Below are 13000 nucleotides of genomic sequence, written 5' to 3'. Positions count from 1 at the left end.
GGTATTGTGCTAAGGGATTTCCCTCAGTATATAACCTGGTTAGTAATAAAGTACTGGCTATTTTTGAGTATAAACTCTTAGCATAAAAATTGCTCATAGCTTTTGACCAGAAAGAGAGAAAAAGTTAAATTGATCAATGAGGCTGTGTAAGTCAATATATGAAAGTAATCAAACCAGAGTTTTAGATGTATAATTCATACTGTTTTCACACATATGTGTGTGTGACACACACATGTGTGTATTTGTAATCCATATTTACATACTAGCTGAGGAGCAGTTCTTATTCTGTATTTTTGCCGTTTGCTAACTCATACTTTTCAAATAGCATTTTGGCCAGAATTATCCTTTTTCTTACCAATTCAGATGTATGAAGTTAATTGCACAAGCCACCACCAATTCTGTAATTGTTTTTTTGAGAAATACTGGTAGATGTTTTAGGACACCACAAATGTTAAATAGCCGTAGTGTCACTTTCTAGTGGAAATTGAGACCATATCAAGGCATATTTCTGTATGGCTGCAGTTTCCCTAATATCTTGATAGTGTTCGTTATTCATATTTGAAATGATTCATTGCTAAAACACTAAAAAAAAACAGTTGAACATATCCCTTAATGAATGTAAAGAAATTTATCAGTTAATAGCATCTGTTGTGTCCATAACGTAACAAGATTGAAGAAAAGTAATTGTGCAAGGGGTATTTTCCCCCTTTGTGAGAGATTGGCATAAAAAGAATTCTGAAATTTGATGGGAAATTTTAAACTTTTTTTTTTTTAGGTAAAATACATATTTTCTGACAAAACCGGTACTCTGACCTGCAATGTAATGCAGTTTAAGAAGTGCACCATAGCTGGAGTTGCTTATGGGTAAGTTTTTTCTCCTTTAATTAGAATATGACATGCATGTTTAATTAGTGCTAAAAGCTTGGTATGTTTTGAGAGTTCTTATAGGGGAAATTTTTAAACTATAAAAAGCCCCTGTTCTGACTTCAACATACATGTATGTTTTGTGTGTTACAGTTTGGAATTGGTTTTCATTGGGAATTACCTACAAGGTGGTAGTATTTCCATGTTTTAAGAGTTGCTAAAGGTCTCCATCTGGCTCTGGTCATGAAGTACAAACACAGGTCCCTCTACCTTGCCATGAAGTTAGAGTACAGCGTCGTAATAACATGCAGAATGTCCTTGGGCATTTTTCAAGTTAAAATATCGTTTTTCTCTGATAGTTATCCCTTCAATATGTTTTTTCTTATATTGTCTCACCTCTTTGCTGTCACAGAGAAATCTAAATTTCTGATGGTAGGAAGGAGGTAAGACATGAAACTCTTAAATCCAGTGTGTAATGGCTACCATCAGAAACTTTTATCACTGACTTCTACCTCTGAAACTAATAACACATGTTAATTGAATTAAAAAATTTTTAAAAGAGACTTTTATTAGGCTTCTAATGTCCTTTAGAATATGCTTGTTAAAAACCCATTTCTTTCTTTCTTTTTGAAATACTTTGGAGGGTAATGTGAGAAAATTAATCTGTACGTTTCCTAAAAGGACATGATCTCCTTGGTTAGACTGACCTTGACCATTACTTATTACCAAATTTTCCAACTGACTTTATCTAACAAGTGAGACTGGGAAATACTGATCTCTTAGCCATTCAAGTAAGGCCACTTGCATTTGGGTTTTGTGGCTTATACCCACTCTTCCCCACTCAACACTCTGTCTCCAAGCAGTAAGCTAGTAAAAAATAATGAATTTTGAAAATGCCTCAGTTAAAATTATAAATAAATAACCATTCGGCCAAGAATTGTAAAAGCAAATGGTTGCTCATATACAAAGGTCTACAAAGAGAAGTAGATGGGGGCATATATCCTTATTCTTTGGGTTAGCAGAGAATGTGACTAAAATGACTTCAAACTACGTGTGTAAATGAAGCTGAAAAGACATTTGATTGAATGGCTCTTTCACACTTGCAGAGACAGGATGTTAATTTAAGAAGCATACTTACTGTTTCCAGGGCTGGATGCCATTTTGCATCTTTCCTCTATCTGAAGCTCTCTCTCTTCCCCTAGAAAAGGCTGTCCTTAACTCCTCCCTCCCCACCAATTGCTTCTGGCCTTGTAATTTGGTTAGCTGCTTTTGTGGGGCAGATGCATCCACACCTTTTGACATCCTGCATATTTGACCCAAACTCCTTAAAATGAGGATAGTGAGATAAGATGATCTCTGAAGTTCTTTTCCAGATATAAAATTCTGGATATAAAAAAACATAATAACTTGTTTTATTAGAAATAAAAGGAAAGGTGTTCCTTTGTTTGCAAATTTAACTATGTAAACAGAAATACATCCCTTTCCCCGGTGATATGTCATGTTTTTGAGAATACCAGAAGCCTTGCTGAGTGAAGCTGGTTGTTAAACTGCTTCCAGTAATCGTGCAGTGTTGTGTATGTGCGTTTACGATCCTTAATCCTGATTTTTCATCAACGTCCCCTCCCCCAGACATCCTGATGGACAACTGGAGTTGTCAGCATTGTAGAGAGTGGTGATAAATGTCTTTCATAAAGGAAACTTCAGACGCTTAGGTCTTTACAGTAAAAGACACACCACTGTCCCTTAATTCCACCAAACTCAGCAAGAAAAGTCATTACTGCCAGCCATCTTTCTGTGGAATTTCCTCTGGTCACTTTTGGGTTATCGGAACCCAGGCCGGGAAATTACATGGTTTTGCAATCCGTTTGCATTATAGCAGCGTTAACACTTGATTAATATGGGCAACTATGACATATCAGTTCCTTTTAACTCCAGCAGAAGAAAGCATGGTGTTTATCCCCCCAGGACTAGCAAAACAAAGGAGAGCACCACACATCATCATATACTAACAAATGCTTTTGGGGTTACAACTTCAGAACTGATCCTTCAGCATTTTTAAGAAGTAACAGAAAGCCTGGTTTTACCCTAGGTAGAGTCAGGGCTGAAATCTGTTGGCTCTTATGAGTTCGAAGAACAAGACTTGTCTTCATTTTTGCCTTGTATTTTCTTAGATTTGTAAGACACTATTATTTATTTATTTACTTACTTACTTACTTATTTATTTATTTATTTATTTATTATTTATTTATTTATGAGAGACACAGAGAGGCAGAGACACAGGCAGAGGGAGAAGCAGGCTCCATGCAGGGAGCCCAATGTGGGACTCGATCCCAGGACCCCGGGATCATGCCCTGGGCCAAAGGCAGATGCTAATATTTAACACTTAAAACAATGCTTCCAAATTTAATGTTGGCAATTTTTGTCTCATTTCACATATCCACGGCCAAATTGGATTCGTGATGGGCAACACAATAAAGATTTGTCCATCACTTCGTAGTGATGATTATTTTGTCAAGTTCAACTTTATCCGTGAGGCCACTATGTTTAAACTTACTAGATTGTTTCATTAGATCTTTCTTTGATTAAGTGTAAATTGATGTCATTTGTAAATTTAACTTATTAGAGACTAGAAATTCTACTGTTAAACATTTGTTAAAGTGTCATTTCAGCAAATTCCTTCCTATAGGAAGTGGGTTGGTTTTATCAAAGTAACTGGAATACCAGGAAGGAGTAAGGAGGCAAAATTTTATGTTTCAGTGACTAGGACTCTCAAAACAGTGAATATAAGAGGCTCTTATCCTAAGTATAATCTTTGTCAGTAATTTAGACCTTACTATTAGAATGAGCTGATGAGCTGGGCAAAGCTTAACACAGTACAAAGCTCTAAAGTTAAAAAAAAAAAATTCTAGTAAGCCAACTAAATAGTGATTTTTATTGGGTTAGTCGTTTAATCAACGCCAAAAACATTTCATTGACATGTTCCCTTTGAGTAAAAAAAATGAAACTTCCTTAAAAACAATCCTTATGTATATATAAATACAATACGCGAATGGCTTAACCCGACAATATTTTGTTTACCAGTATGTTTGCTAAAAGGATCCATGCTTCACACTGAGAAGAGATTCACCACAAGAAACCTCACAATCAAAAAAAAAAAAAAAAAAAAGAAAGAAAGAAAGAAAGAAAAGAGACCTCACAATCACAGGGCTAATAAAACTTAGCCCTGAGGCCTAGATGCTAACCAACACATTTATCTTACTGCCCACCTGGGCAAGAGCTGGGGAGACACCTCTCGTTTGTTTATTTACAGACTTCCACAAATAATTTTATCTCCTTCTGTACGTGGCACCTTGTTAGATGATGGGGTTGTAATAACCGGTGAAAGCTCCTATGGCTCCTGCCCTCCTGAAGTTGGTGGTTGATTGGAGGTAAATGGGTGTTAATAAGTAATCAAGGCTAACAGGCTGCACGGAGGGGGAGGACCGGGTGAGTGTGTGATGGGGATTCGAGCCCATCAGGCAGGCCGGGGACCCCGCCAGGAGAAGCAGATGCTTGAGTGGCGCTAGAAGAAGGGATTTGGTTAAGTGAAGAGCTCCACGGGCAGAGACCGGGGTCCCGACACGCTCACAAATGCCAGCGACCCCCAGCACCTGCCAGAGCTGCTGGAGCCGCGCTGGCGGGGAAGGGTGCACACAGGTTCAGGAGCAGGTGCGCGGGGCCCCTGCGGCTCCCCGGGTGCGAACAGCGCCCAGCCCTGCCAGGCCCGCGCGTGCCCAGGAGAAGGGCCCCGAGCCCTGTGGGACCGCCTGCACGGCCAGAACCCGGGCACCGTGGTCCCCGGCCGGCCCGACCGATCAGCGCGATGCCCCACGCGCGGGCCTGCAGCCGAGGGCGGCGTCTTTGTCTGGGAGCCCAGCCCACGGGAGGCTCGGCTCGCCTCCCCCTGGAGCATCAACAAGCCACCTGGTAGAAGGGAGACTAGTGGGTAGAGGGCACCGCCGTCAGTGTGGCTGGACGTGGCGGGCGCTGCCCGGAGGCGACTCGGTGCGCTGGAGGAGGTGGCCCGGTGAGGCCTCGCCGGCCAGTTGCTGGAGGGTGAAGACAGTGCGTGGGCGGTGGCGGCCAGAGGGACTCCACGAGTTTTCAGGGGGGTTATGTTTCTCAGAAGCAATGAATGACTTTATATTTGTACTGAACTCTGCATTTCTTTAGACTCTATTGGTAGCTACTAAATTTAAAAGAAAAAATATTGGGATGCCGGATGCCTGGGCGGCTCAGTAGGTGAAGCACCTGCCCCCGGCTCAGGCCATGATCCCGGCTCCTGGGATGAAGGGGGGCGGTCAGGCTCGCTGCGGCTGCTGCTCCTGCCCCCCCCCCGCCCCCGCACTCCTGTGCGTGCTGGCACTCTCTCTCTCTCTCTCAAATTAAGTCAATAAAATCTTAAAAAAAAAAAAAAGAGGGCAGCCCCAGTGGCTCAGCGGTTTAGCGCCTGCCTTTGGCCTGGGGCATGACCCCAGGGTCCTGGGATCGAGTCCCGCATCGGGCTCCCTGCATGGAGCCTGCTTCTCCCTCTGCCTGTGTCTCTGCCTCTCTCTCTCTCTCTCTCTCTCTGTGTTTCTCATGAATAAATAAATAAAATATTTAAAAATAAATTCTTTAAAAAAATAAAGAAAAAAAGAAAAGAAAAATTATTGAATGGTCATATATAGTGAAAGAAATGAGAGATAAGATCTGTCCTCGCTGCTGAGAGAGTAGAGGTTAGTTTTCCCACGACACGCACGCGAAATGGTAGTTACGTGACCGATGGGGGTGTTAGCTACGCGGTGGTAGTCCTATTGCAGTATATACAGAAGTGGATCAGACCATCACGTTGTATCTGAAACTTGAACAGTGTTATCCATCAAGTATATCTCAATAAAGCCAGAGAACATTGGACAATAGGAAGAAAAATTTAATAAATACGTAGAGAAGGAAAAGAAAATCTGCTCAGCCACGTATTATGGGCCACTTCAGAGCAAATACGTGACTGGCTGCTTAGAACAAAGGCTGCGTGTCAGTCGGACTTGTCCCGGGGCTCAAATGAGCTAAAGGAGGAAATTAAACTTATTGATGAATGGTATTTTCTGAGTGAGATAACAAATGGCTTAATGAGTGAATTATGATTTAAGTGAACAATTTTGAGTATCAGTTAATCTTTTAAAACGCAGTTCCAATTAATTATAGAAATCTAGTTGACTTTTACTCCAGTGTGCCTGTTTAAAGATCCATTACTTTATGGTAGTCACATTTATTTCTGATGTGATCTGGCAGATTTCATCAATGTGATAGTTTGTCCCTAGGTATTAGTTATGTTTGTTTCATTAAAACATTTATATATATATATATATAATATAATATATAATATGTAATTTTGTGACTGTTATATATGACATATATAATATGTAATTTTATGATTATAATATCTAATTTTATAATTACATATAATTATATAATATGTAACTTTCCATCGGTTTAAGCATGTATCTAAAACTCCAGGTTAAAATATTTGTTGGTGAATACTGAATTCTTTGAATAAAATGAATCAGTTCCTCAGTGAGAGGCAAGTGAGCTGTCCTGTTACAGAATAATTTTGTAGACTTGCTTAGTTTACCATAAATCATGTCCTACTTACTACACCAACTGCCATTCTTTCAGAATCAACTAAAAGTTCCTTTTCTTAACCTTTTCAAGATCCGTCTTTCAGTCCTTCCGTTATTCATGCTCCTCTGTTTCCGGCCTGTCTGTGATGATGATTTTTTTCCCTCTCTTCCCCCTCCTCTTGCTTTCTGAAGCCATGTCCCCGAACCTGAGGATTATGGTTGCTCTCCTGACGAATGGTAAGCTGCATGGACCTTTCTGCCTCATTGATTCCTTTACAAGGCTTGCATTTCACTGTTTTTTGATAAACACAATTCACTACTTTTTGGGGGGGAAAAAAAGCATTATTGTCCAGGTCGGGTAACAGTACTTTATAAAGAGCTTATTTCTTGAAACCCATTGAATATCTTTGATTTCTTATTGCGGGACCTTTGGTCATTTTACAGACATTTAGTTTAATGGTTAGGCTTGCTAGAGCTCTACATTATGTATCGATGACAGAGTCTGTAATGATCACTTTGGGGTCCCTGGGCAGTGAACCAGCTAAGATTTGTTAAAGCCCAAGGTTTATGTTTTCTAGCTCAGCACTGCCACCTTCCGCTGCTATTCATGTTCTCTACAGAGCCACCAAAAGAGGCTCCTGAAACCTACCCAAGGACTGGAAATTTCCATTATATCTCTTTTCATTAGTCTAGTAAATCTATTTAGGGGCTAGAAAAATGAAAATTAAAAAAAAAATAAATGTCTGGAACAAATATTGGAATACTGTGCTTCCCCAGACTACATTTACCTGGAATATAATTAATTTTGGAATTATTAAAGATACCATTCTGTCATTTTAATTTCTGTACTTTTGAGGGGTTTTGTTTGTTTTCTCTTAAAATCCCCCCTCCATGGATTTATATTTTCATTTAGAGCAAGATAAGTTTATTTTGGTATTTCTGTAGTTCATATGATTTGGTGGCCAATGAAGCTTCAGAAAACAGGTTTATTTTAATGCCAGTAACTGTAGAACATGTGATTTCATAAGTGGTTATATTTTTATTTTCAGGTTGTACATGTGTTGTAGGATTTAGCTACATTTCCAATATGCATGGAAGTCCAATATCATCATTCAATATATTCAACTTGAATTTTATTTCAGTAAAGTGGAGATTTGGTAACGATTGGCAGTAAACTTCATACCCATAATAATGACAGAGGCAGTTAATGAGTCATCACATTTAAGCTCATTGCTTGGAGCTCCATCTAGTTTCAACACCTACATGCAACTGAATAATTTTTAGCATTTTTAAAAATATTCCAAAGTTTCTTACTGGTGGATAATTCAAGTTTAATGTGGTAGCTATTCCCTTTTACTTAATCCTTTCAGAAGGTAGTGAAATTTTGGCTACCTCCAATGATTTTCTGTAACGTTAATGTAATGCTATTAATTTATTTACCAGTATGGAATTAATACACATTTTCTAAGAGAACTCATTTATTCCTAAGAGAAGGAAATTACCGTGACCATATTTTCGTTGATGGAAATGTAAGAAAAAAAAAGTGTTGTGTGTTTACTCAGGTCATTTAAAATATCCTACTTTCATTAGAGGTTATCTTATGACTTTTTTCACTCTTGGAAAGACAGGATGTTATATTATCCAGTTAAATTCTTTTTGTAAAACACCCGTTTGGAAAATTTGATATTTGATATTCTAAACTAGATAAATCCAAATAAGAAATGCCAGATTTTTCAATAAATTATACGATTCCACTTAATTATTAGTATTTTTTAAAATACACAGTAGGAAAGGCATTTACCACCTTTATAATAAAGTGAGCTTTACTCTAAATATTTCTTAGACGCCCCATCTATCAGTCACCTGTCAGCCTGCAAAGATGAAGGAAAAGACACTCCCTGAGCTGCTCTCTGGTGCTCTGCAGGGGTCGAGGGTGCAGACCTGGGGTCTGACCACCCACATTCACATCCTGATCCTACCGGTGCCCTGGGAAAAAGTGACCTAATCTCTCTGCCTACCTGTCCTCATCTGGTAGACTGTGGACGTCATAGGGAGGTTGTAAAGATCGACTGAGTTCTGTATTTATTTATTTATTTATTTATTTATTTATTTATTTATTTATTTATTAATTATTTATTTCTTTAGACTAATTTATTTGTTTGGGAGAGAGTGTGTGTGTGCATGCGCGTGAGCACGCAGTGAGGGGAGGGCAGAGGGAGAGAGAAAATCAAGCTAGCACATGACCACGCTAGCACAGACCCCAGTGTGGGGCAATCCCCATGACCCCGAGATCGTGACCTGAGCTGAACCCAAGAGTCCGATGCTCAACCAACTGCACCACCCAGGTGCCCTGAGTGAGTTGTTTTTCAAGCGCTTAGAACAGTCTAGACGTTGTATACTCACAGAGAGTATTAGCCCTGATGTCTCTTACTCAATCCTCATGATATGTTTGAAGAATTGTGATTGACATGACCGTCTTAAAGTTGGTGAAATTTAGGCAAAGAAGCTAATAAGTAACTTCCCCCACCACCACCACCACCAACTACACAACCAGGAAACATGGAAGCCAGCCAGAGTTAAAACCTCACTCAGCCTGGTTATAAAGTGGGCGCTGGTCACTTTATACCCTACAAACCTTAAAGAATTTTAAAGAATATATGCTTTCAGAGCATAAAGTATCCTTACCATTTCAGTCCATTTTTTTCTTTTCTTATTAAGGTAGCAAGACCAGGTACTGTTTTTTTTTTTTTTTCTTTTTTTTTTCAGGTACAGTTTAACTGACTTGAGAAAAGTTAGCACAGGGAGCAGAAATGTTGCACATTCATAAATCTGGCATCTCCCCCAAAGCCTCCTCCAATGGATTTCATGTTGCCAAGGAAACCAAGATCAAAAGCGCCATCCAGGAAAAAAAAAAAGTGTGATCCTAGCTGAATCCTATGCTCCAGGCGTCTGACCATATCTTCATGCTATTGCTCTTCGGGGATAAACTTGAGAATATAGATGACTGTATAAATCCAAAATCAAAGTTCATGCCTGTCTTTCAGCAGCTTTACATTTCAATGTGAAGTTCATTGAATTCCATAAAAACCCTGTAACGTGTATGTGTGTATGTGTGTATATATATATATAAAATACATATATAGTATATATGTGTGTGTATATATAATATATAGTATATATGTGTGTATATGTAATATATATAATATATATTGTATATATGTGTATGTATAATATATATTATATATTGTATATATATGTGTGTATATATATAATATAATATATATATATATTACTGCCCCGCTTGAACCATATTCACCACAAAAATGTCAAGTTTAAAAAACACTTAATATTTAACACTTAAATGTGTACAGATTATTTTACATTTAGTGGAATTTGAAGGCAAACCTATGATACTCCCTCAAGAGTATTTTCAAACATACTCTTGGCATTAAAGATAGTTGGATGATGGCTGTAGTTTTACTCAAATATATTAGTATAAATAGTTTATAGAGATAAGATCATTCCCCAGCCAGTAGCCACTTGCTCCAGAATTGGTACGGTCTTCATATTATTACGAAGTACCCTAGGCTAACATACAACCTTACAGATTAATTCTTTTCTATTAAAATATTAAAAATCCACCATTGGAAAAAAGATCTGCTTATTCTCAGCATCCGTGCAGCCCTTAAGATATGATTGTTTTCAAGACTGTATTTCCATGGCCATTTTTTCCTTTTTGTAACGTTTACTGTGGAAAATGTCAAGCATAAACAAAAGTAGGCCGATTACTCATTCACTCTCTTCAATAATGTGCCCTCAGGACCAGTGTCATCTATGCCTTTCCCTCACCATTATTTTGAAGCAAATCCCGGATAATATGTTTTTCTTGACTCTTCAGTATAGACTCCATACTGTGCTGGTGTGTTTGTTTAAGTTAGTGCTAGCGAGGTTATTCTCCAAAAGGGTTTCCTTAATGCGTTCCGTGCTTAGTCATTTCACTGTGGTGGTTGGGATTATCATAGTAACGGTGGATGCTGCTATTTCCTGGTCTTATTCATCTTCTCATTTCATTCTGGCCTATAATTACATAGGGAACGAGTGATATTTATTTTTTGTGCAGCAGCCACGAGGCTCACGAAAACCTCCTTCCAGGTGTGACTGTGTAGTAATGAGACCTAACACATCCAAATTAGTGTTAGTCTTCAAAGTAGTCACGTTGACAGGCCGTTTACTTATTTCGGTGATGCAGCCGTTTCGCGGAGTGTTTTTGGAATTCCTCTTTTGTGATTGCCCTCAGAAGTACTTTGAGCCACAAGGAGAGGCAGGTCTCATTACTGTGGTTAAAACCAACGTCTGAGCAAAATACTGAGTATGATCACTTTTTTATATTCTCGGACTTGATGGGACATGACTCTGAATAACAAACTCATTTCTAAAAATTAAATCTCCCTTTAAGGGATTTTGATTTGCAACCAGTAGCATCGTTTAAAAGCAGGAGTTGCAGGTCCTTTCCAGAAATGGTGCTTTAGAGTCACACTACCTTTATCTTCCTGTGTGTGGTGTGTGTAGTGTGTGGATGCATGCATTCAGTTCATGTGTCGGCTGTGTATCTATTTCAGGTGGCTGGCATGGATTTTGTGCTTGTGTTTAATTTTTAATTTAAATTTGATTTTTTGGGGACACCTGGGTGGCTCAGCAGTTTAGCACCTGCCTGTGGCTCAGGGCGTGACCCCGGGGTCCTGGGATCGAGTCCCACGTCAGGCTCCCTGCAGGGAGCCTGCTTCTCCCTCTGCCTGTGTCTCTGCCTCTGTGTGTGTGTGTGTGTGTGTGTGTGTGTGTGTGTGTGTGTCTCATGAATAAATAAAATATTTAAAATAAATTTGATTTTTTTTAAGTTCATAAGGTATTAACATTGCTAATTTAGAGGGTGTCAGGAAGTTTTTCTCCCTTCCCTGTCTTGGAACCCTCCATTTCTCCTCCTGGAGGCAGGCAGTGTCAACAGTTTCAGGTGTTTCCTTCCAGATCGGGTCTACACATATACATACGTGTATTTTTTTTTCTCTCCTATGTTTATGAAAGCGAGGCATATACCATATACCGTATGCCCTGTTCTGTACCATCTTTTCTTTTGACAGTGCATCTTTGAGATCTTCCCAAGATCAGCTGAAGAGCTTCCTATTTTTGGTATAGGTTTGGCCATGTAGATGTACCACAATTTTCTAAAGCAGTATCTTTCAAGTTCTTGAGTTATTTCTAATCTTTTGCTATTAAAAAAAAAAATGTGCTGCGGGGGCCCCTGGGTGGCTCAGTCAGTAGAGCATCTGACTCTTGGTTTTGGCTCAAGTCATGACCTCATAGGTGGTGAGATCCAGCCCCGATGGGCTCCGAGCTCAGCAGGGAGGCTGCTTCAGGGTTCTCTCGCTCCGCCCCTCCCTCGCTCTCCTGAGCAAGCAGGTGCGCACACGCTCTAGCTCCAGCTCCAGCTCTCAAATAAATAAATCTTCCTAAAACGGTGCTGCAAAGAATGAATTTGTGTGTATGATATTTTGCACCGGGTAGATGGCTAGTATAAATTCCTAGAACCGGAATTACTGGATCAAAGGGATGATATGTGGCATTTTAAGTTTTGGTAGAAATTATCCTTTTTGGACAATTTTTGATAGAATTGTTCTTTTTAGAATTAGTTACGCCAGTTTCATAACCACCAATGGTATGATTTATCTCCTTCCATAACCACAACAGCACAGAGTTGTCAAACTTTATTTCTGCCAAATTGATCCTTTTCATTTTTCTCATTATTGGCTAAACTGAAGTTTGTATTTAAAGGCACTCATCTTTCCTCGTGGGCTTCTTGTTCTAACCTTCATGATATGAGTTGGAAGCAGTTTTTCCCAGTTTTTTGTTTGGGCTTTTGATTTTGCTTATGGTAGTTTTTGCTGTGCAGAAATGTATCAGTTGTTTACAGATTTATCTGTCTTGCTTTCTGGATGATGTTTGATACATAGGCCTTTTCCACTCTTAAGTTATTTAAACATTTTTCCCATATCGTTAGTGCTTTTACTAAATTGTTCGTCCACCTGGAGTTTATGTGGTTTAAGGTGAAAAGTATAAATCCAACTATTTTTTCCATTTTTTCCCTAACAATTCTTTTGTTTGGCATGAATTTTGAATTTAAAAATATTTCATAATCCATATTGTCATATATGAAAATAGGTAATACGGATTAAGCCATACACATTCTAAATGTTAATTTTTATTGCAATGGGGATTCTTCATTTTTTTCTAATTATTTACAGTGTAAATAATTATTTACATTAATTTAAATACTTATTTAAATCAGCCTGCAAGAAGCTGCCATTTATGTGGCATTGTGAGTGACCTGCTCCTTGTTCTCCTCACCTTAATGTTACCCTCCTTCTCTTATTCCTTCTCGCAAAATACTATGATTTCCTTTGTCTCCTGTGTGCATCGTGCCACTTGAAAATTTCTATGGGAAA

General features: G+C 38.9%; 1 protein-coding gene across 4 annotated transcripts in view; it reads left to right on the top strand.

Moving 5' to 3' along the window:
* The window catches only part of ATP8A1 (ATPase phospholipid transporting 8A1), a 223414-nt gene that overhangs the window by 81884 nt on the left and 128530 nt on the right, over window positions 1–13000 (top strand). For 3 of the 4 annotated variants that reach the window (XM_041727158.1, XM_041727159.1, XM_041727161.1), the window contains 2 exons: window positions 776–864; window positions 6696–6740. In XM_041727158.1, coding sequence (XP_041583092.1) covers window positions 776–864; window positions 6696–6740 — 134 coding nt within the window. The remainder of the gene's footprint in view (window positions 1–775; window positions 865–6695; window positions 6741–13000) is intronic. The other variant, XM_041727160.1, reaches the window with a different exon arrangement.

The sequence above is a fragment of the Vulpes lagopus genome, chromosome 12 (genome assembly GCF_018345385.1).
Source record: "Vulpes lagopus strain Blue_001 chromosome 12, ASM1834538v1, whole genome shotgun sequence".
NCBI classification, from domain to species: Eukaryota; Metazoa; Chordata; class Mammalia; order Carnivora; family Canidae; genus Vulpes; species Vulpes lagopus.
The sequence above is the reverse complement of the archived record's forward strand: the minus strand, read 5'-3'. Positions and strand labels throughout refer to the sequence as shown.